The following is a 25,228-nucleotide window of genomic DNA, read 5'->3' on the forward strand; positions in this document are numbered from 1 at the left end:
CTCACACTCAATACACTCACTCACTCACACTCAATACACTCACTCACTCACACTCAATACACTCACTCACCATACACACTCACTCACACTCACTCACACACTCACTCACACTCAATACACTCACACACTCACCATACACACTCACTCACACTCACTCACACACTCACTCACACTCAATACACTCACACACTCACTCACACACTCACTCACACTCACTCACACTCACTCACACACTCACTCACACTCAATACACTCTCACACTCACACACTCACCATACACACTCACTCACACTCACACACACACACACACACTCACTCACACTCACACTCAATACACTCACTCACCATACACACTCACTCACACACTCACTCATTCACACATTCACTCATTCACACACACACTCACTCACACACACTCACCATACACACTCACTCACACTCACACACTCACTCACACTCACACACTCACCATACACACTCACTCACACACACACTCACCATACACACTCACTCACACTCACACACTCACCATACACACTCACTCACACTCAATACACTCACTCACCATACACACTCACTCACACTCACACTCAATACACACTCACCATACACACTCACTCACACACTCACTCATTCACACATTCACTCATTCACACACACACTCACTCACACACTCACACACACACTCACCATACACACTCACTCACACTCACTCATTCACACTCACACACACTCACTCACACTCACACACTCACCATACACACTCACTCACACTCACACACTCACTCATTCACACTCACACACTCACCATACACACTCACTCACACTCACCATACACACTCACTCACACACACTCACTCATTCACACTCACACACTCACCATACACACTCACTCACACACCATACACACTCACTCACACTCACACACTCACCATACACACTCACTCACACTCAATATACTCACACACTCACCATACACACTCACTCACACTCAATACACTCACTTACTCACACTCAATACACTCACACACTCACCATACACACTCACTCACACTCACTCACACTCACCATACACACTCACTCACACTCACACACTCACCATACACACACACTACACACTCACACTTGCAGAGATCTGTTATGCTCACTCTGTTTTGATGTTTGCTGTGGTTCCTTCCTCTGCAGTGCTCTTCTCCCCATCACCAGCTTTCTGTTTTCTCAATTGTGGGAGTTATTTTTTTTTCTTTTTTCTCCCTCTCTCTCCCTCTCGTAAAGGTTCACCTCCATCAAAAAGCTCAGCTGTCTTGGCCACTAGTCAGTCTGTCAGTCTGTCTGTCTATCTACTTGGGGCCGAGTTACTCAGGAAAGTCACTGCCACTGGGAGGCAAGTGAACCCAGGCCTCCAGTTTATATCTCAGTCCTCCCTCCCACCCACTCACTGACTAAAGTGCAGCCCTATGTAGTTTGGTTTACACCAAATATCACTGTGATTTGCCACCACAGTCCTCCTATTTATTGTAATGGGATGTTATTGTGGAGGGACGAGTGACAGGGAATTCATGTGGCCTCAAATGGAGGCAGACACGTTTTTTAACTGTCAAATATGTACTATATATATATATATATATACACATTCATATATCTAAATTCAAGTTGTTGTTGTAAGTGCCAATCCAAACTTTAAAGTTCTGAGTTAGAAGGTGATTAATGCAAGCAATTGAAATAAATCAAAGTGGTTTTGATAGGAAACTGAATGGGACTCGGGCGAATGTACGACTTAGACGATTAAACAATGTCTAAAAATAAGATTTATGCAAGTTTTACTGTGTAAAATAACAACAACTTGCATTTATGTTAGAGCCCTTCATGCCGGATAGCATCTCGGAGTGCTTAACAGTGACGGAGCCTGATGCCGAGCCAGGGGGAGGGGGAGTGGGGAGGTGACTGTTGGCACGGTCAAAGAGGTAGGTCTTCAATCGTGACCTGAAAATGGGAATAGAGGGGGCAAGGCGAAGGGATTGAGGGAGCAAGTTCCACAGAACAGCCTCCAATGTGGGGTGGAGGGTCCGGGGAACAAGAAGGAGGCTAGAGCCAGTCGAGTGGAGGCAGCAGGTAGTAGTGTGGGGAGAGAGCAGGTTGGAGAGTGTCAGGGTGTGAAGGGATTTAAATGCAAGAATGAGGATCTTGAAATCGATCCACTCTGTGACAGGGAGCCAATGGAGTTTGACAAGGACTGGGGTAATGGAGGTACGGAGTTTAGTTCGGGTGAGAATGCGGGTGGCAAGAGTTTTGAAATTAGTTGTGAATTTTGTGAATTGTGGAGCAGGAGACACCACAAAGGAGGGAGTTTGAGTAGTAGACAATGAGTAGCAATCAACAATGAATTGTCTATTTAATAACTTAAAAGCATACTTAAAGATGTCCATCGAATGTAGGTAGTTGGATAGTGAGGATTGAACTGGGTGCTTGGGATGTTGAAGCCAAGGTGGATGACATCTGTCTAGTCAATATTAAAATGCTAGTGCTCATTCAGGCCTTGATGTCTTTGACAGGCAGGTGGACAGAACATCTTTAGACCTGCCACAAGCGTAATGTGGTTAAAGGGGCCTCTGAATATAATTTTCGCCTACAAAACGCACAGTTCCACCACTTTACAGGACGTCCTGCGAAGCGCTTTGAGAGACATCTCGATGACGCAGTAAGGTGCTATATCAAATGCAAGGATTATTAACTTGTCAATTTAAATAGATGTGCTGAGTCAGCACATTAATCTACAATAGATTGAACTGCCAAGAAGAGCCTGATAATGATCATTATTAGGCTCAAACAGGTGGCTCTTCTTATTCAGTCAGGAGATATCAGAAAAGTCTTGTGCCCTTTGTTTGGATGTGTTTCTTATGGAAATTGTAGGAATGCGGATGAAAGACCTTGGACGGGTTGTTATCTTGAGTTGTACAACACAATCTCTAACTTTCTGTTCTAAAATATAGCCCGAGATCCACATCTGGATAACCTTATGTGAGAAAAGCAAAGTCTGTTGGTTCATGTAGTGTGGGGTCACACCTCAGTGTATTTTCAAACTCTCAATGCAACAGCCTCAATGGTCTTACAGGCTAAGACGAGGGGGAATTTCCGGACACCCAAAATTAGAAATGGAGTAAATTTTTTTTAATTTCGGAAGATGTAAGGCGATGTTACTCTTCATTTTATTTAGTATTTTATTAAGTTAATACTTTATGGAGCATCTTTCTTTCCAAACAGCTCTCATTCTACATTATTGAATGAAATGTAGGTACATTATTGAATGAAATGCAAGTGTGTCTTTTTAAATTATAGTAGCAGCTTCTCTACTTAGGTAAATGCCCAATGTAACGTTGGACCATATTGACCACGCAGCCGCAAGTTTGCATCCTGATCTTTGCTGAGACAGCTGATCTGAGATGGCAATGTTACTATTAGCTTCAGTCCCTTTGCATCAGAGGAGAAAATAAGACCGGGTTTACGCTCCTGATAACAACAACAACTTGCATTTATAAAGTGCCCCTCATGCAGGGAGCGCTTCGACTATCCACTGACCCCTGCTGGAAAGTGATTAAATGCGGACATTGTACAAGCAAAGAATTGTGCTTGGCTGTGAATCCTCCACACTCATTGCTTGGGCTTTGATAAAGAATTGTGACTTGGCTTGTGGAACTGTAACTCAGCAACCTGTGGTACTATATGTTCAGGAAAATTGGAGGGGAGAAAATAGGCAAAAATAAAATCCAAATGATTTCCAAAGTCTAGATGTCCAATATCCAATCATACATGGAATTTCAGACAATAGTAGTAGGAAATTGCACAAAGTCATTTCTGAAGTAAATGATAGCAATTTTGTTTTTCAGCAAAGTTCTGATGGTTACAGAATTGAATCGGATACATTTGGTGATCTGAAGGTGCCAAATGACAAATACTATGGAGCCCAGACTGTCCGATCGATGATGAACTTCAAAATCGGAGGAATATCAGAGAGGATGCCTGTAAGTAATCCATAATGTTTTATTTCAACCTTGTGCTATTTCCTAATATCACGAGATGTCATTCAATGTGCACTTTGCAGCAATGAAAAACATGAAACCTTGCTAGTTTGTGCACGCTAGAGTTCAGGTCGATTGTAATATCTCTGCTGCTTCTCCAACCAAAATCAGCCAAAATGTACATTGGAGAGTCGCAGAAGTTGTTTGGTTTATTTTCAGTCCATGTGTTGGCTTGACTTAAAATTAGTAATTCTCTTCCATGGGGAAACTGGTTGCTGCGTTCAGTTACAAATACACAGCCATTACACTTGACAGTAAAATCCTGTGAAGCGTGATGAGATGTTTTGATGACTTGATAAAGTGTTATATCAGATGCAAGTATTATAATACCATTGGGTAGTTGTTAACAATCCTTTTATCGCAGTGTGATCATCATACATTTTTTTAATAGAGCATTTTATGTAATGAATGTGACTGCTATAACCTCATGAAATGTGCACAGTATTTGGTAAAATTAGATCGAGTGATGCCATGATACAAGTGGAGGAATATGAATGTAGCAGAGAAACACTGTAAAAAAAAATTCTTCATTGCAACAGCTTTGCTTGGAACTGATGTCATCCTTCTACCCAGAATTTGTAACAGTGCTTCTTAAATATTAAACAATAGTTCACACAAACAAGAAGACATAATGTCTTTTGGAGTAAGTGAGAAAAAAAACAATTTCTCAATGTGTTTATTGGCAGAAAAGCAAACAGATACCTCGACTGATGGGAACCAGTTAAAGGTTTGCTTTATTTCGAAACGAACAAACAGTGTGAGGACAGATGAGGATATGATGAAAGGAACAAACCACATCAAAGTTAAATATCTATGTTTGTGCAAAAGATTATGCGTATCAAATCAGTATAGTCATGCCATAGTAAAATATTTTGCCCGACTGTTTACTCTTTAGACACAGTATCAAATGTTTATGACTGATTGCAACATAATTGTGCGTGGAGAAAGGGAAAAAAGCCTTTGGACTCTGCTTCCTCCCTGACAGTCTGCCCACCTCTGCAAATAACAATAACATTCCTTGATCATCTGGATGATATTGAATGATCACAAGAGGCAAATTAGTACAGAGATTCCTACTGCTCTGGGAGGGGATGGAGGATGTTATTCAACTTGCAGTGGTTTGGTGGTGAAATATTTCTAAATAATAATCCTTGCATTTGATGTAGCGCTTTTCATGTCTTCTCGACGTCTCAAAGCGCTTCACAGAGTATGCTGTAAAGTGAATTGACTGTATATTTGTGGGTAAAACGCGACAGCCAATAGCGCACAGCAGTGTCCCACAAACAGACACGGATTGAAAATGACCAATTTATTATTGTTTTGTTTTTGGAGGGATTATTATCAGGCGTGTGGAGTAAGGAAACTTGCCCAAAGTTTCGCCCTGACTGGAATTGAACCCAGGTGTCTCGCTTGCAAGGCGAGTGCTCTAACCACTCAGCTACATAAATGATATTGCTGTACATTGAGGTGAACATAAAAATCAAACCATTCACATAAAGCGGTGTGAGGGAGTTGCTTCCCAGTAATCGCTGGGAGATTTCATTATCTGTAAGCCCAGTGCTGCTGTAAATGATGCAAGTGCAGTTGTTTCAAAGTTATTATGCAGAGGGTTTGTTTAATTGTATTCACAGAACCTGATGCAGTACAACTGGGTATTATAACGCAAGTAGGTATTGAGAAAATGTTTTAAATGAGAGATTTGCTGAAGTGATCTGTAAACTTGCCTTATATTGCAACGAGAATGAAAATGTTTGTTGTTGCTTCACCTTTGACTTTTTGTTGACAGATCCAAGTGATCAGAGCCTTTGCCATCCTGAAGCAGGCAGCTGCAGAAGTGAATAAGGATTACGGTTTGGATCCAAAGATTGCTGATGGTATTATCAAGGCAGCAGGCGAGGTAGGAAGGAAGTGTGCAAGATGTTTTCCAGGTGGATCTTGTACAAACTGGTACAGACTTCCTGTCGACATTTATTAGAGGAGAGCTACTGGCACCACCTCCTAACTGGTGGTTGCATTGATGCTGCTCTGTAATTTTATTAGATTATGGCAGATCTTTACCTTTTTAAATTCCCTTTCCTATTTTTTCTCGGTTTCCCTTAATACCCTTTCTTTCCCAACTAACTTATAATAATAATAATAATAATAATCCTTGCATTTGATATAGCGCTTTTCACGTCGGGAGGACGTCCCAAAGCGCTTCACAGAACACACTGTAAAGTGAATTGACTATATATTTGTGGGCGAACGCGGCAGCCAATTGCGCACAGCAATGTCCCACAAACAGTCGTAGATTGAAAATGACCAATTTATTATTGTTTTTGGTTTTGGAGGGATTATTATTAGGTGTGTGGAGTAAGGAAACTTGCCCAAGGTTTCACCCTCTGCCTGGAATTGAACTCAGGTCTCTCGTTTGCAAAGCGAGTGCTCTAACCACTGAGCTACAGGACTCTACAACTTATCTTCTTTTGAACTGAAAGTACATTACCCTTTCTTACAACTCTGCCAAGAAATGTTTCTGGATCTTCTTTTTACTGACTTAGCTATAAAGTTAAGATTCTGGTTTCCATTACTAGATAGTTATCCAGTTCCCAATCTTCTTTGTTAATTCTCTTAAAAAATTCTCAAAAAACTAAATGTAAAATAAACATCTATCTGTACAAAATGTTTTTTAAAAAAATAAAAATCCCAGATGTAACTTATTTCACATACGGTTATACAGTGCCACCCAGTGTCAACAAGTAGACATTACTCTCATAAGCATGAGATCAAACTCTCCCATCAAAAACTATTAGCAACTAAACATATGTTGGGATATACCGATCCCGAGGATCCGAAATAATAACTCAACAATCCTTAATAAAGGTATAATGGTTTATTGGTTCACAAAAATTTTATGAGTCTATAGCAAAAGAGGTAAATAGTCATACTACCAGTTCTATGTAGTCTGTAGGCTGATTTCCGTCTTTCATGTTGGCTTCTCAGGCTTAAGCTTTTGCAATACTCATGTTCTCTCTTTCTCTCTCTGCTTCCACATCTCTCTTAGTCTCTCTCTCCCTGCTTCTACCCCTCTCTGTTCGGTGGCACCCAAATTATACTAAATTCCCCTCTAACCTTTGCTCCGGCCAGATAAGATTATGGTCTCCAGAATTTTGTTCTTCCTTTGTCCTGTCTAACCTGATCAACGATGTTCTCTTTTGGCCATCTGGAATTGAGACAGGCTTCAACTTAACTCAGTACTGTCTTTGAGAATGTAACTAGTCTACAAGAAAAAGCTTTCAGACACATATTCCATTGTCCTGGTACCAGGCTCAGGGTCTCCCCCTATCTCCAGGTGGCCCTTACCTCATACTCCAGGACTAGAGGCCGTGCCTGCTTCTCCCAGCGCTTGGACCCGACAGGCTCAGCGTCCTTCTAACGTTTTTAAACTAATATTTTATAATTGCTATAAGGTGTTATAATTTCTACATATTCTAGTCAATCTAACACATATGACTTAAGTGACTCGGAAACCAGTTACGTTATAACTATTTATTGTGCTTTCTTGTTTCTCTAATGCTAGTGATTTTTTTTCCCTTTGTTTTAGCAAATACAGTATGTTCATCGCAAGGATAACGTACATCTCTCAAGGCGTCCTGCGCGTTTAGTTATCTTTTCTCTTCCCACCCACTTTGGCTTCCACCCCAGCTTGGGTGCCCAGCCAGCAATGCTCAAATCTAAGCACTTTGAAACATCCTTCTGACATGAAAAGTGCTATGCAAATTGTATTATCTACAAATCCCTTCACTCCCTGGCACCACCCAATCTGCTTATTACCCAATTCACCACCTGGCTCGCTCCAGCCTTCTGCTTGTCCCTCTTCTCCACTCCACCATTGATGGCCATGCTTTCAGCCACTATGCCATGAAAACTAGTCCAGTCATTCCCTCTGCCTTGCTCTCTCCTTCCCTATTTTCAGATCACCTTCCTCTTCCCCTCCACCCAGCTCAGCAGCAGGCTCCACTACTGATAAGTGCTCCCAAGACGCTGCCTCAGTGAAGGGGGCTATATAAATGCAAGTTGTTGTTGCTGTTATTGCATTCTTAACAGAACAGAAGAAAAGTAATCTTTGCTGTGCTCATGTCACACAGGTGATTGCTGGGAAACTGGATGACCACTTTCCTCTGGTGGTATGGCAGACAGGCTCTGGAACCCAAACTAACATGAATGTGAATGAAGTGATCAGCAACAGGGCCATTCAAATTCTTGGAGGTAAACTGGGGAGCAAAGATCCTGTGCACCCAAATGATCACGTAAATAAAAGCCAGGTAGGGAACTGAATTTTACATTGCTTTCTTTATAATTTTAAGTCATTTTCCTTCACAATTTGAAGGAAGAGCAATAGAGATATTATCTCTGGGACTGTTCTGTCATTTCATAACCCATTTATAATAATATGAAGGTTCTTGCATATGGTATAGCGCCTTACCACATCGTCGACTCATCTCAAAGCACTTCATAGGATTTACCCTGAAGTGTAGTGAGTGCGTACTTGTAAGCGAATGTAGAAACCAATTTGCATACCATAAACAACAACAATAAAATTACACTTGTATAGCTCCTTTCACGTCGGGAGGACGTCCCAAGGTGCTGGACAGATAGAGTTGCAGACCCGAGCTGGGGGTCATGGTGGGGGAGTGTGGAGGGCAGGGGGGGAAGCAGAGAGATCGAAAGCACGGTCGAAGGGAAGGGTCTTGAGGTGGGTCTTGAAGGTGGCGAGGGAGGGGGAGAGACGGAGGGACTGCGGGATGGAATTCCAGAGGGTGGGTGAAGAATGGCGGAAGGCCTGCCCGCCAATAGTGGGGTGAGCAAGGCAGGGGATGTGAAGCAGGCCAGAGCCCGCTGAGCGGAGGGAGCGAACAGAATGGTAAGGGGTTAGGAGGTCAGAGAGGTGTGGGGAGCAAGACCTTTGAAGGTGAGGACCAGAATCTTGAACTGTATCCTCTGTGTGATGGGAAGCCAGGGGAGTCGGGCAAGGATGGGGGTGATAGGGTCGCGGAGCCTATTGCGGGAGAGAACATGGACTGCAGAGTTCTGGATGATCTGCAGCCTGTGGAGGGAGAAGTTGGGGAGGCCGACAAGCAGTGAGTTTGGAAAGTCGAGCCTTGATATAATGAAGGCATGTATGAGGGTTTCGGCAGCCTGTGGTGTGAGACAGTGTCGGAGCCGGGTGACGTTGTGGAGGAGGGGGAAGGCAGAGTGGGTCATGGCGCAGATGTCGGGTAGAAAGGATAGTTGAGGGTCAAAAAAGAGCCCAAGGTTTTGCATATAAAAGGATATTAACAACAACAAAATTACATTTGTGTAGCACCCTTCACGTTGGAAGCACGTCCCAAGACGCTGGACAACCAGTGTTTCGGACACGAGCTGGCGGTCAGGATCGGAGAGGATGTAGGTCGGGGGAAGGAGGGTGATTGAAGGCACGGTTGAAGGGGAGGGTTTTGAAACGGGTCTTGAATGGCAAGGGAGTGGTGAGGCAGAGGGACTGCGGGATGGAGTTCCAGAGGGGGGGAGGGGGTAGTAGACGGAAGGGCAGAGGCGGCTGAGCGGATCCCCTCCACTTTGATTTCGAGGAAGTCCAGCATCTCCTCGCGGTTGGCGTTGGAGGTTAGGATAGGTGAGGCGTGAGAAGGTGGGCGGAGGAGCCAGTTGGTGATGGAGAAGAGGAATCTGGGGTTGTTCTTGGCCTCTAAGATTGTCTTGGAGGAGAAGGATGATTTAGCAGATGATATAAATGAATGATCAATTTTAGTTCCCTCCGCCAATTCATGGCTGTTTGTGGGGGACTTTGCTGTGTGGTTACAAATATACATTAAGGTAAATCCTGTGAAGTGCTTTGAGGTGTTTTTGTGACGTGAAAAGTTGCTATATTAAAAGCAAGGGTTACTTTAATAATAGTGTTGTATTGATTGTTCTCTCCGATGTATTTCACTGTATCCATTTCATTCACGTTTTCTTTCCTTCTGCCCATTGGCAGAGTTCTAATGACACATTCCCGACGGCTATGCACATTGCGGCTGCCGTGGAGGTACACAAGGTTCTACTGCCTGGACTACAGACTCTCCACGATGCTCTCGATTCAAAGGCCAAGGAATTTGCTAATATTATTAAGATTGGCCGCACCCACACCCAGGACGCTGTCCCACTTTCACTAGGGCAGGTAAGTAAAATCAAAAACTGCGTATAATACCGTAAATGTCCCATGAGGGCCCACAGCTGAGCCTGTATGACCATTTTATTAATGCTTAACCAATTCTGAATTCAGTTCTTAATCACACTATGTTCTTATGGACGTGGCGTTCACAAAAGTCCAATTGTGCAAAGCTAACCAATCTACGTTCAGCACTGCACTGCACTCGATAACAATAAAAACAATGCATTCTTATATCTTGCATTGCATTTCAACAGCATTACCATCTCTGGCACTACCACCAACACAGCTAAAACCCTCAGACACATACCTCCAGGAATGAATTTTCCAATGCCCTGTTCGCCAGCCTCCCCAACACCACCTTTCACAAATTCCAGACCAAACTTTGCAGCAGCCCTTAATACTCTCCCACACCAGGCCCCATGAGCCCATCGCACCCTCCCCATGACTCCCTGTTTCCGAGCAGGTCAACTTTAACATCCTCATCTTTCAATGTCTCCACAGCCTTGCTCCACCCAGTCTGTGTGACTCTACTTACTCCGCCACTCCTTGTCCACCAACTCCATCCTGCTTCATGCCTCTGCCCCACCATTGGTGGATGAGCCTTCAGCCACGTTGTCCCCTCCCTCTGGAACTCTCCTGAAATCTCTCCACCGTGTTTCTCTGCTTTCAAATCTCACCTGGAGACTGACTGCATTGATTGTACTTTCGGTCACCCAGCAGCTTCTTTCAATTTCAGCCTCCTGCTTCGTCATTATAAGGCTCTTTGAAACGTTCTGACAAGTGAAAGGCACTTTACATGTGTCATTTGCTGTTAATTTAGAAGCCAGTTTTCTATAGTTCTTTTAAAAAGAACAAGCTTACAAATTAAAATTGAATGCAATTTTCTACAATTCTGCACAATCTTATATTTTGTTACTGATAATGAGGGGAGGAACACCTTGAACATTTTAGTAAGCGGGAGTAGAATATATGTCTGCAGTGTAATTGTTCTTTCAGGTTGTGCTCTGTTAAGTTCTGGTGTTAGATTCTTTGTTCCTAAAGTATTGGTTGAAACTGTTTTTTGGTTTTCCTCATGTAGGAATTTAGTGGTTATGTGCAGCAGGTCAAGTATGGTATGGAACGGATTAAGGCTGCAATGCCAAGAATATATGAGCTAGCGGCTGGTGGAACTGCAGTGGGAACTGGATTGAACACAAGGATAGGGTTTGCGGAGAAGGTGGCTGCTAAAGTTTCAAAATTCACAGGTGAGAATGCATAATGTGGCATTAAACATTCAGCTACTAATGTCCAATTAATGGTACCTCGCAAGCTTCATTGTGTGTCAAGTATTCTGAGCCATGCTAGATTCAGAAATCTATTTTGTAACCTTGATTCACAAGATACAAAACAATACACATAGGGGTCATTATAATGGCTTCTTTCAGGGACTAACAATGCACCATGGTGCACCATGTAGACAAGTATTGCTGGGAAGGTGATGGGAAAGGAGGGAGCAGATGGGAAGGAGGAAGGGGGTGAGGAAGCAGTGGGAGGGAATTTACAGGGTTATAACTATCACTGTCCCAAGGTACAGAATTTGCAGTTGGCTTTGTTCAGTTTTGTTTTTTCTACTTAATGACTGGTTAAGCTGAACAACTCCGACTTCTGGATGATGGCTTCTGTTTCAAGCAGTTTTAGCATTGCATCGTCACCTTACTAATAATAATACAACAACTTGCACTTATATAGTGCCCTCCACGCAGGGTAGTGTCTCAGAGCTCTTAATCCTTACTCCTTACATTTGATATAACACTTCTCACATCGGGTTTGGGGTAGGGGTGGTCTCAAACCACTTGACAGGTTATACAGTAATACAATGTTTGGTTTAAAGAGTTTTTTTACATAATTTTCCAAGCCTCCAGAATAGCTTTTTAATTTCGGTATTTTCTTGTTAGAATTATTTTTAGGCCACCGTATAACATGAAAGCCACACTCTCTTCAGCCTCAATTTATGATTCTTCTAAGATTGAAGGGCAGTGACGATTATAAAATCACACATCATAAATTTCTGCTGATTTCTCTTTTCTACTATTCCATTCTGATCTCCTCCCTGATCCCAATGTTATGTACCCAGTGCAAATCCAAACCCAAAATTGATATTGCTTTGGCTAATGGGTGCTTTAATCCATGCTTGGTTAAGTGCTCATTTGCGGGCTAAGACTCGGTTACATTTTGCAGAGAAATCTTATTGTGTTTCTCTGTCTTTGTAGTTAACGCCACACACATTGGGAGTTGCAATTCACATCACAGATAACTCTTAAGTAATTGCATTGATAGGAACGTGGCCATGAAGACAGCAAAAAACAACTTTGCTTTTGTTTTTAAGGTTTACAATTTATAACGGCACCCAATAAGTTTGAAGCACTTGCTGCCCATGACGCTTTGGTGGAACTGAGTGGTGCCATGAATGTGGTTGCCTGCAGTCTGATGAAGATAGCCAATGATATTCGCTTCCTCGGCTCTGGGCCTCGCTCTGGCTTGGGTGAACTCATTCTGCCTGAGAATGAGCCTGGGAGCAGCATTATGCCAGGTAATTAAATGCATTTTCCTACAATTTAGTTTGTGAAAGTGTTGGTCAGAAATTGCTACATGTTGTCAGCATGTCATGCATCACAGAGGCCTCTGGTCTTTTGGAGGGCTGTGCCGTAGATTCCTGCCCCATCTACCACACTATCCTGTGACACGATAGTGTGGGAGGAGATGGTGCAGCCCTCCAATAGACCAGAGGCCTCTGCAATGCATCTGAACATGCACGGCCCACCTCCAACTAGTGGCTAAACCAGTCACAGCGCCTCTTGTGACCCGGGAGGACCTACGCCTAACTAGCCACTCTGGATAACTGATTACTGAGCCCTTTACCCTCGGGGTGACTAATTATCAGGTGTTTACTGTAGCTATTTATGTGTGAGATAAGTTGTTCCCTATATAAAAAAATTAAAATTCCCAAGCTACAGCAGGCTGCTGACTCACGTCTGTGCTCAAAAATTCTTAAGCAGAAGAATATGGTATGAAGAATAGTGGACTCTCTTAGGTCCAGACTTTAGGTCATGATCAAATACAAGGTTCACTGAAGGCCTAAAATATCTTCACCTCCGATCTGCCATCTGAAGTAAATTAAATTTGAAGTGAATTTAGCTTCTAATTTGAATCTATTTCACACTCACCTGCTCACTCTTCATACCCTAGTGCCTCCCTACCTCTCCAACCGCTCACACCCCACTCCTCTACCCTCCCACTTCACTCGGCCGGCTCAAATCTTCTGAACATCCCTCGACCCCTCTGCCCCACCATCAGTAGCCAAGCTTTTGGCCATTACGCCCAAGCTTACCTCCCTCAATCCCTCTGCCTTACCCATCTTTATTCATCTTCGGGTCACACTTTTAAGACTCCTCTTTCTCCCAGGCCAAGTGTCAAATTACGCCATTTTTGTTAAGCATTCTGAGGGGCTAACAACTATGTGAAGGGTGCTATAATAATGCAAGTAGTTGTTGTTGTGAGCCAACCACAGTGACTAGTTAATCTCCTTTATAATAATTTGGTCACTCAATCCCTGACTGTTTGTGGCACACTGCTGTGCGCAATTGGCTGCCGCGTTTCGCCCACAAAATATAGTCAGTTGACTACAGTATATCCTGTGAAGTGCTTTGAGACGTCTCAAAGACTCGATAAGGCGCTATATCAAATGCAAGAATTATCATTATTATTTATTGTTCTAACAATCAGTTAGTTGTTTAGAACCATATCACATTTTTTTCTAATGATAACGTTTTTACAAAGTGCCTTTTCATACAAAATAAATGATCCAAAGCACTTAATTTGGCATCTTTAATGCTCATTACTTCTTCACATGGTTTGGCAGCCAAGAATTCAGGCATGTGATCTGCACTAGGAAAGAACATTTCTCTGCATCTCTTGCTAAGATCTGAATGAGGAACAGTTTGCAATTACTTTCATTCATGACATTTCTTTCCCCAAAAATGCTTAGCCTCTAGTTAGTAGTTCAATGTGTGGAAAATCTTGACTGGGAGTCCATGTCGGTATTGGTATTAGTAAGCAGAAGGTTAATAATCTGTAATGATTTTTCTTAGAAAAGTATATGTCAACGTGACCAATATGTTGATGTTTCCAGAGTGTCCTCTTTGAGCTTTCGTTCATCTTCCCCTTTCCCACCTCTCCTCGGCTCCCACTCCCAACTCATGTGCCAAATCATTATTACTAAGCTCCTTGGGACATCCTCCCAACATGAAAAATGCTGTATAAATGTAAATTTGAAATTTTTGTAGTTACTTTTGTGGACGCAAATCCGAATCACGGTTGTTGGTCATAATTTGTGATTTTGTGTTTCCTGTATTTTGAAAGGTAAAGTGAACCCTACACAGTGTGAAGCTGTTACTATGGTAGCAGCACAGGTCATGGGAAATCACGTTGCCATCACTATTGGCGGAAGTAATGGCCACTTTGAGCTGAACGTTTTCAAGCCCATGATGGTAAGTACTGGGAAACATGACCTTTGGAGTAGGTAAGGGACCACCATTAGGTATGTAACTCCTTTGATAGGTGGTATATATAAAGTAGGTGTATAATCTAATGAAAGCATGCTCATCGATTTTTCTTTAGCTGCATAACTGTTTGATGTATGACCTTTTCTATTCCTGTGTGATATGTAGGGTGTACAGTATGGTGAGATAACGGCAAGGGTGGTTTCTGAAAGCCCGTAGTTAATAGAAGGAAAGGAAGACAAGGGTGTTTCACAGTCTTGCAGGCTTAAGAGTATATAATTCTCGGGAGTGGACTATCCTTACTTTGATGGAACAAATGGGCTTTTATGTTTTCATTTCTAATAGTCCTGCGGCAGCTGGTTGGTCTGAGCACAATGTTCTTATGATCTTGTTCTACATCCAGCCATAGAATAATTTTTTTTGTGAAGTATTATTTTCATCAGCCTTGCTGTCATTGCACTTCCCCAAAAATGAAACAAGACTTGTTGTATGATTATATTTATGTTTACTATAATGCATTTCACCAGAAAACTGGCGACCTTGTCTCAGAACTCTTCGCCACGAATAATTCTTAGTTGGCATTAGTCTACAGACAAATATTAACAGATGCGACAAATAGTACTGTGAGCTAATTCAGGTAATTCTGTGTCCTTTTAATCTGACAGACATGGAAATTGAACAATCTCTTTAAGTCTGGTGTCTGTGATGCAAATCTGTGCCCTGATGCACGCAACCTTGATATGGATTTCTTTATTCAGCCGTGCGTAGGAAATCCGATGTGAGAATGTCAGGACACAATCTCCCCAGTTTGGCTGTTCTTGAGATATTTGGCATGAAAGTAACCTCTTCTGGTGCAGAAGAAGGAGCTAGCCTGAGTTTAGAGGTTCAACTGCACTTAGAGTCCATCGCTCTTTTTTTATTTGCGGAGGGGGTTTAATTCACAACATTCAGATTTATGTGAATTTAGCATTGTTAGGAGCTGTCATAGAAATAGGATTTTCTGCTTAACCTCATACGTATTATGAAAGCGTAACCTAATTTTGCAATCAATCAAGAAGATACAATGTCTCCATTTTCATTTACAGATTAAAAATGTGCTGAACTCAGCACAGTTGATCGGAGATGCCTGTGTCTCCTTCACAGAGAATTGCGTGGTTGGAATCGAAGCCAACACAGAACGAATCAAAAAGCTAATGAATGAATCGCTAATGCTGGTGACCGCACTCAACCCGCATATTGGTAAGAGTCTAGACAGTATGTGGCACGTTGTTATTTCTGCTGTATTTTGGAATTAGGAAGGAATTGGCTACCACTTTGGAAATATAAAATTAGCTGACTCTGGAGTTATCATTCATGTAATTGATTATGCAGCATTGTAAAATCTTCATTATCCCCCACTTAGTCTGATGGTAGTTGCTTCCTCTAGTATCTCCGCATAGAGAATCTGCCCAATGCTATTTTATATTTTTACGAGTTGGGATTAATAGCCCAGGATTGAGTTGTCTGCCAACAATGAGGAAGATAGCTGATGCATTAGCTTGTATTGTGTAGGATTGGATAATAATAATCCTTGCATTTGATAGACTATTATTGTTTTATAATAAAATAATAATAGTCATTGCATTTGATAGGCAATTTATCACTTTGTTGAGACATATCAAAGCGTGATGTATAAGCATGATGACTGTGTATTTGTAGGTTATGGATGATATGGCATTTCAATAATCATCATAATCCTTGCATTTGATATAGTGCCTTATCACGTCTTCAAGGCGTCTCAAAGTGCTTCACAGAATATACTGTAAAGTGGAGTTCTGTAGCTCAGTGGTTAGAGCACTCGCCTTGCATGTGAGACACCTGGGTTCAATTCCAGGCAGGGTGAAACCTTGGGCAAGTTTCCTTACTCCACACGCCTGATAATATTCCCTCCAAAAAACAAAACAATAATAAATTGGTCATTTTCAATCCACGACTGTTTGTGGGACACTGCTGTGCGCAATTGGCTGCCGCGTTTTGCCCAGAAATATACAATCAATTCACTTTACAGCATATTCTGTGAAGCGCTTTGAGACGTCTAGAAAACGTGAAAAGCACTATATCAAATGCAAGGATTATTATTATATAAAGTTAATTGACTGTATATTTTGTGGGCGAAGCAGCCAGCTAATTGCACACAGCAGTGTCCTACAATCAGTTGATCAGAAGAAGTCAGTTTCTGTGTGTCTGCCTGGCACAGTGGTAGCACTCTCGCCTCTTAAGTGAGAAGATTGTGGGTTCAAGCCCTTCCCGGGACTTGGGATTACATCTTCTAAATTGACACTCCAATGCAAAGCTGGGGTGGGGTTTGGGGATTGTATTGTTCAAAAGAGATGTTAAACCACCTCAGATGGTGTTTGTTGTGGTTGACGTTAAAGATTCCATAGCACGCTTCGAAGAAAGAAGGGAGTTTCTCCCGGTGTCCTGGCCAACAAATCCCCAAATAAAATTGGTCATGGCTGTTTATTGGACAGTGCTGTGTACAAACTGGCTGCCGCTCTTTTCCCACAAAATATTGTACATTTACAAAATATGCTGTGACGGGGTTCGAGAAGTCTCAACGATATAAGGAGCTATGTCAAATGCAAGGATTACTATTATCCCCCAGTCTCCTTGCCAACAATCCCTCATATACGTTTGGCTGCCACATTCAGCTTCAGGTACACAGACAGTAAAATAGTAAAATCCTGTGAAGTGCTTTCAGACGTATCAACGACATGGTAAGACGCTGCATTAAATTCAAAGATTATTATTATTATAGCAGGCAGACAGCATCATGAGCATCAAAAGCTTCTTAAAGTTAAGCTGATCTGGTGATTTTCACCATTGATGGGCTGAGCTTATTGCTGTAATATATGGGGGTGGAAATAGTGATCATTGCATTTGATATACTTTCACGTTGGGGATGTTTCAAAGCACTTCACAGGATTTACTGTTAAGTGTAGTGATCATATATATTGTAGGTGAACACAAATAATCTCTGATATAATAGTGCATTGCAGGCATGTAGCATAATGGTAGAATTTTGAACTAAAATATGCAATCAAGGTGGAAGAATACTGCTGCAGAATTGTTTTCCATATCTAAACTCTGAACTTGTAACCTTAAATCTCCAGAGTAACAATGTTGTGTGGCATGATTCCTTAAATCAAATGGGTCAAACCACATGAAAATGCTGGACACCAAGCAAATTTTCAGTCAGCCCAAGTGTGCAATAAATGTTTGATAAAAGTGTCAGTCATCCTTGTTAACAGGCTTTTTTTTAAAAAAAGCAAAATTTAAAAAAAAAAATTCTGTGATGGGAGAAATTCTGTACAAAGGTTAAATGGTGTGTCAGATACTGGTGTGTACTTCTGATTAATAATGGCACTGTGACCTGTTCTTGGGCTGACAGCTGAGTATGAAATGCAGTTATGCAAATTGTTGTGCAGAGCAACTTGAAACACAGTGAAATTAATGGCAGCGGATTTGCTTGATTGTAACAGATCAGTAAGGATTGATGATAATTACTTCTCATTTTCTTTTATAAACAGGCTATGATAAATCAGCAAAGATAGCCAAGACCGCCCACAAGGATGGAACAACATTAAAAGAAGCAGCAATGAAGCTGGGGTTCCTAAATCCGGAGCAGTTTGACGAATGGGTCAAACCACAAGAAATGCTGGGTCCCAAGTAACTTTTCCCATTTGACCCAAATACCATCCGACAAGCAATAAACATTTGAAATGACTAACTGTCTGGAGTCCTTGTTCATGCATTCTAATTTTTACTATTCAGAATGTGTTCCTACTATGATTACAGTCTCCAAAGTATTAGTTTTCCTATGGAGAGTCTTTTATTGTCTTGCCACTGATCTGACTTGTGTGGCCAAGTGAAAAAGATACGCCTGAAGCTGAGGGCATTGCTCCATGCCGAAGATGGACAATTGCTGAACTCTTTCCTCCCCCTCCCCTGACAACTATTGTTTTTAATAATAAATGAGCTGAGAACTTATTGCACAACAACAAAAACTTGCATTTCTATAGTGCCCTTCACGCAGGCCAATGTCTCTGGGCACTTTAATCTGCTATTAATCTTCTATCAACAATTTGTTTCAGGCAGTCAGACTGAGAAAGATTGTAATGTATTGTGGATTTTAATAATAAACAAGAAATATTTCTGGGGACTATAGGAATAGCAAATGAGATTTTCTTAAAACCAGAACAACAACAACAACAAGATTCCATTTATAGAGCGCCTTTCATGTTGGGAGAACGTCCCAAGGCGCTGTACAGTTGGGTCAGGACCCGAGCATTGGGGGGAAATGGTCAGGGGGAGGGAAGGGAGGGAGCGAGGAGGGGGTAGAGAGTCGAGGGGAGCTGAAGGCACAGTCAAAGAGAAAGGTCTTGAGACCGGCCTTGAAGGAGGAAAGGGAGGAGGCGGCGAAGGCACTGGGGGATAGAGTTCCAGAGCCTCGGGGCTGAGAGGCTGAAGGCCCGGCCACCGATGGTAGGGCGGTTGGGGCGGGGGATGTGGAGCAGACCGGAGCCAGAGGAACGGAGGGTACGGGCAGGTAAGTAGGGGGATAGTAGGTCGGAGAGGTAGGAGGGAGCAAAGCCGTGAATGGCCTTGTAGGTGAGGATGAGGATCTTGAATTCGATCCTCTGGGGATGGGGAGCCAGTGGAGGCGAGCGAGGGTGGGAGTGATGTGGTCCCGAAGCCTGGTGCGGGACAGTACACGAGCTGCAGAGTTCTGAATGACCTGCAGCTTGTGGAGGGAGGTGGCGGGAAGGCCGGCGAGGAGAGAGTTCCCATAGTCCAGCCTTGAGGTGATAAAGGCGTGGACCAGGGTTTCAGCAGCGTGAGGGGTGAGGTAATGCCATAGTCTGGCGACATTCCGGAGGTGATGGAAGGCGGTGCCAGTTGTGGTGCGGATGTGAGGGAGAAAGGACAGCTCAGGGTCGAACAGAACACCGAGGTTCCTGACGGCTTTGAGAGGTGGAGAGCACAGCCTTGGAGGCATGTCAATACCTAGTCAGCTGGAAAGGAAAGGATAGTTTCAGCTGAAGACTTGAATTGTATTTTGGTAGAGAAAGAGGGACATGGAAAGCCTACTGGGTGAATGGGGGGATTCTGTCACCCCATGAGTAAAGTAGATTTACTCAATTTTCTTTGCGTTATGGAGCGCTTTCCTGATGCCTTAATTCTCATGAAAGATTTAAGGCGAAGTTAAAATCCTTTCATCACTGATGTATTTGTTTTCATCTGCAGCTCTGAAAATGAGAAAATAATAGGTTTGAAAAGCACTTAACAGATTTTTTTTATTTCTTGTTTTGATACAGGTTTGTAAATTAACAAAGTGGCCAAATATGTACCTCACTATTAATCTTCTAAAGCATAAAAGTGACTAACAGAAGGAATTGCAGTTGCTGCCTGTGCCTTTTAGAAGTCTTTTTGATGGTGGACAGTTCATTAAACATATATTCTGAAGTTAGTTATTCTTAAACCGTTTGTATGTGGGTGATGGTCTCCAGCAGTGTGACCACACTGTTTCTTGGTCAGCCGGGTGATTGACACATATGGAAATCCATCATGATGCTTAAGAGTATCCAAAGCAGAATTTTATTGCATCTAAACCATTTATATGGAAATTCTCAACATATTTATTGAATGGAATCCACATTCCCTGGAGGGACATATCCTGGTTACCTAATTCCGGAGAGTATTAGGTGCTGGTTGGCAAGAGCCGAAGTTTGTGTGTGTGTGTGTTGGGTTACTGCTGGAGTCTAAAACAAGAAGATTACATTTGTACAGCTCCTTTCACGTTGGGAGGACGTCCCAAGGCGCTGGAGGGACAAGAGTGCAGCATTTCAAACCTGAGCTGGGGTCAGGGGTGAAGAAGAGAGGGGAGGGGAAGGGGGTGGCCGATGCATGGCCGAAGAGGAGGGTCTTGAGGCAGGAATTGAAGGCGGCTAAGTCGTGGCGAGGCGGAGTGATTGGGGGATGAAATTCCAGAGATTGGGGGCAGAGTGGCTGAAGGCTCTCCCGCCAATGGTGGGGCGGGTGGGTCGGGGGACGTGGAGCAGGCCAGAGCCGGCTGAGCGGAGGGAACGGGCGGGTTGGTAGGGAGTTAGGAGGTCGCAGAGATAGGGTGGGGTGAGGCCATGGAGGGCTTTGTAGGTGAGAACCAGGATCTTGAACTGGATCCTCTGAAGGATAGGGAGCCAGTGGAGTCGGGTGAGAATCGGGGAGATGGGGTCACAGAGTTTGGTGCGGGAGAGGACTGAGGCTGCAGATTTCTGGATTATCTGCAGCCTGTGGAGGGAGGAGTTGGGAAGGCCGACAAGCAGGGCATTTGCGTAGTCGAGCCTGGAGGTGATGAAGGCATGAACAAGAGTTTAAGCGGACTGAGGGCTGAGGTAGTGGCGGAGTCGGGCGATGTTACGGAGGTGAGGGAAGGCAGAGCGGGTCATGGCTTGGATGTGAGGAAGAAAAGACAGTTGAGGGTTGAACAAGACACCTCGGTTCCTGACTGGCTTAGTGAGTTGAAGTGTGCAACCATGGAGGTTGATGCTGCCAGAGCTTGAGGTGCAGAGGCTCTGGCGCGAGCCAATTAGGAGGATCACATAGCTTGCCAATTTTCCCTACCAACCTGCCCGCTCCCTCCGTTCATCAGGCTTTCATCAGGCCTGCTCTGTGCCTCCTGCCCAACCCGCCCTACCATCGGTGTCCGGGCTTTCAGCCTCTCTGCCCACACTCTGGAACTCCATCTCATGGTCCCTTCACCTCGCTTCCTCCCTTGCCTCCTTCAAGGCCGGTCTCAAGATCCTTCTCTTCGACCGTGCCGTTGATAGCCCTCCCACCTTTCTGCCTTCCCTCACCCCTACACCACCCTTCCCCCATGCTCGGGCCCTGACATCTGACTGTTCAGCACTTTGGGACGTCCTCCCGACGTGAAAGGCGTTCCATAAATGTAATTTTATTGTTGTTGTAAAGCCATATAGCTTTCCATTTGGAGTCTTGTAGCTCAGTGGTTAGAGCGCTCGCCTCGCAAGCGTGAGACCTGGGTTCGATTTCCGGCAGGGCGAAATGTTGGGCAAGTTTCCTTACTCCACACCCTCTGTTTACCTAGCAGTAAGTAGGAATCTGGTTGTTAGTCAATTGGCGGGTTGCTTTTTCGAGGGAAATAATTCCTTCAAAAAAAGTAATAAATTGGTCACGTCAATCCATGACTGATCAACTGCTGCCACGCTTTGCTCACAAAATATACAGTCAATTTATTTTACAGTATATTCCGTGAAACGCTTTGAGGTATCTCGAAGATGTGATAAGGTGCTGCATCAAATGCAAAGTTATTATTATTTAAAGCACGGCTTGCTAAGCTTTCCTGCTGCCTGTTCAGCTGTGACCACTTACCTGTTGGGGCTCTGATTTGCAGAAGCTGTTTGGAAAGAGTCCCTGCCCCAAGTGGAACCACTTTATCTTCAAGGTGACCCTGCTTATTGCCTCCCACCACCCTTTCCCACCAGAAAGGATTGTCACAAAGACATATTACGATGCTGTCCGGCGTGGAGGGCGCTATATAAATCCAAGTTGTTGGTGTTGTATTGGTCATTTTTGAGTTCAGTGTAAACTAAAAGTCCTGTAGCTCAGTGGTTAGAGCACTCGCTTTGCAAGTGAGAGACCTGAGTTCAATTCCAGACAGAGGATGAAACCTTGGGCAAGTTTCCTTACTCCACACGCCTAATAATAAACCCTCCAAAACCAAAAACAATAATAAATTGGTCATTTTCAATCTACGACTGTTTGTGGGACATTGCTGTGCGCAATTGGCTGCCGCGTTCGCCCACAAATATACAGTCAATTCACTTTACAGTGTGTTCTGTGAAGCGCTTTGAGACGTCCTCCCGACGTGAAAAGCGCTATATCAAATGCAAGAATTATTATTATTATTATTAAAACACTTACTGGTCTGCATTAGAGATTCATAAAACAAGAGTTTTATGTTGGGAACGTGGTATATTCATTGAAAGGCGTTGGGATTATTGACCATCCTTGATGGGAATGTTAAATTTACTTGATAGGAATATTACAGTACTTAAAGCATGAGGAGCATATTCTGTTCAGAATTGGGAAGTAGGGCAGATGGTAGTGGAAATATTAATGCTTGGTGTATGCAAATGATGACATGACCAGGACTTAATTGGCAATCTGTTGAAAAGCATAGCATTTACAAATAAGCTGGTTTATTTTCTTTGCGAAACATTTTTTCCCAAATGTTCCATGCACCTTCCCCAGACAAGAGAACAGTCAACACCACACTAGCTGGTAATGAGAGCAGTCAGAAAAAATGGGTCGAAAATCTGAGTTATAGTGTATCACTCCCTAGTGATCATGCAGAGAAGAACCGAAACTCACCACCGAGAGAAATAGTCCATGACCCACACTTCCTTCCACTCCATGGCATGTTGTGTTCGCATGCTAACATTGCACTGTTCTGATTCAGTTGTATACTTTAAAACCACATGCTTTAGGCTAGACCTTGTTTGGCATATTATTAGCCATTTGGGCACAGCAAGATTCCACAAAACGACCATGAAGTATTTTATTATTAAAATGATCATGAAGTAGATGAGTAATTTATCCAGAAGATTGTTAGCTAGGACATTAGGAGAAATTCATTTCTCTATTCAGCATAATAGTATACTGGGCTCTTTAACATTCAACAACAAAAGTAACTTGTATATATATAATGACTTCATGCAGGATCGCATCTTGGAGCATCGAACAGAAAGCCAAAAACTCAGTCTTGTATAAGGGTCAGCACCTCTGAAAATCCAGCATTACACCTGCACAGCACTGAAATATCAGTCTGGATTATGAGCTCCTATTCTGACAAGGAATATGAAACTACAAGTTTGATTCTGAGGTGCCTTCTGAGGCAAACTAGTACCTTTTTCCAAAGATAACTATTCCAAACACTGAACTGGACAGTTTGAGCAGCAGTGAGTCATGATATTTGAGAACCCATTGGAATATTAATTGAGAGGTGGAACATGTTCACCATGCCTGAAAAACACACAATTGATTTGGGGAAAATAAAGACCAATGCTCCTTCCTCTGGCAAAAAAACAGCTGAATGATTGAATGAGATATTCCACCCTCCAAAAAAATTATTATTTTAAGGCTGATTATTCCCGATGACATGATTTAATATTAATTCACTCTGATTTTGCTCCATTTAGCATGGATTAAAAAAGGTAACAACTGCGTCATGTTTTCAAAATAATTCATGCGACATTGAAACTAGACTTGCAAAGGGAGTGGTTAAACTACTGCTGAAGATTACGTGATTTTGTTACAAAATTATTCAGTCAGCGGGTACCACTCTGTAATTTAGTCCGTTGCTTATAGTGACTGAATTATTCAAAATATTTAATGTGATCTTCAACACTATTGAATCAGCTGCACAGAATTATAGTAGCATTGGCTGAATAATGTAATGGGATATTAAATCTTAATTCCAAGTAGGTGAACTCTACTTTCACCATCTAAAAGGGACTGTGCTTAGTGAATCCCAAGGGCAAATGTATTTAATGGATTATCCCTTGATTCATTAACATTACTTTTTTTCTTTATCAGCCAGGTATTTGACCCATCACCATGCTTGAGTATTCAAACCAGACTGAGTGCCACATATGCAAGCCACCTATACATTGGAAACATTCCTGGAATGTATATGAAATAGAATGTGCACTCTCCCTGGAGGGATCCACCCACCTTCCTAATTCTGGAAAGTGTTAGTTGCAAGTTGGTGAGAGCCAAAGCTTGGGGACTCCTGAGGATGTAGTAAAACTACACAGCTAGCCATTGACAACACTGATAGTAAGCTTTTTGCTGCCTGCTCAGCTAGAACCACACTACCTCTGAGGGGCTTTGGCTTGCAGAATTATCAGGAGTCCAGCAGGAAAAATCCCAGCTCCCATTGACTGGTCAGCTCATCTGAGTCTTGCAACAAAACAGGTCTGTCATCAGCAATGCCTTGAAGAACTGCAAACTTGTCTGGCTAGGGAACTGGACTACTGAGATTGTCACAGAGGGTTGACTTGATTCCGACATTCCGTTGCCAGGCATTTCACCTTGAAGTTAAATCTTGATAAAACTGGATAAAATTAATTGGCATTGAAAGAAGATCTTAACTAGTGAATTGTAATTTAATATTCCTTATTTTCTACCAGTACCATCTTCAGAATATCTTGACAGATTTAATTACGTAATATGAACCCAATGTACAAAATTCACGCGGTCAAGGAGACGCCCCCTTTCCCATTGGTAAACAAAAACAGTGCTAAATGGCTAGAAAGAGGTATCAAGCATGAAATGTATAAAGGTTGCTGAAATCCTCACAT

The 25,228-nt window shown here is 42.8% G+C and overlaps 2 protein-coding genes across 3 annotated transcripts in view; one reads left to right on the forward strand and one right to left on the reverse strand.

The window, feature by feature from the left end:
* Positions 1 to 1,474, reverse strand: part of LOC103171596 (kynurenine 3-monooxygenase) — a 46,582-nt gene extending 45,108 nt beyond the window's left edge. Inside the window, exon 1 of the mRNA XM_042333449.1 lies at positions 1,149 to 1,474. Coding sequence (XP_042189383.1) covers positions 1,149 to 1,200 — 52 coding nt within the window. The 5' untranslated portion in view covers positions 1,201 to 1,474. The remainder of the gene's footprint in view (positions 1 to 1,148) is intronic.
* The window catches only part of fh (fumarate hydratase), a 29,241-nt gene extending 10,671 nt beyond the window's left edge, over positions 1 to 18,570 (forward strand). Inside the window, 9 exon segments of one of the 2 annotated variants that reach the window (NM_001292724.1) lie at positions 3,885 to 4,019; positions 5,863 to 5,973; positions 8,204 to 8,380; positions 10,090 to 10,272; positions 11,345 to 11,510; positions 12,632 to 12,835; positions 14,665 to 14,792; positions 15,890 to 16,043; positions 18,374 to 18,568. In NM_001292724.1, coding sequence (NP_001279653.1) covers positions 3,978 to 4,019; positions 5,863 to 5,973; positions 8,204 to 8,380; positions 10,090 to 10,272; positions 11,345 to 11,510; positions 12,632 to 12,835; positions 14,665 to 14,792; positions 15,890 to 16,043; positions 18,374 to 18,516 — 1,308 coding nt within the window. In that variant the 5' untranslated portion in view covers positions 3,885 to 3,977 and the 3' untranslated portion in view covers positions 18,517 to 18,568. 2 annotated transcript variants of the gene reach the window in all.
* Positions 18,571 to 25,228: the final 6,658 nt, after the last annotated feature.

This window comes from Callorhinchus milii, unplaced genomic scaffold (assembly GCF_018977255.1).
Source record: "Callorhinchus milii isolate IMCB2004 unplaced genomic scaffold, IMCB_Cmil_1.0 Scaffold3, whole genome shotgun sequence".
Taxonomy (NCBI): domain Eukaryota; kingdom Metazoa; phylum Chordata; class Chondrichthyes; order Chimaeriformes; family Callorhinchidae; genus Callorhinchus; species Callorhinchus milii.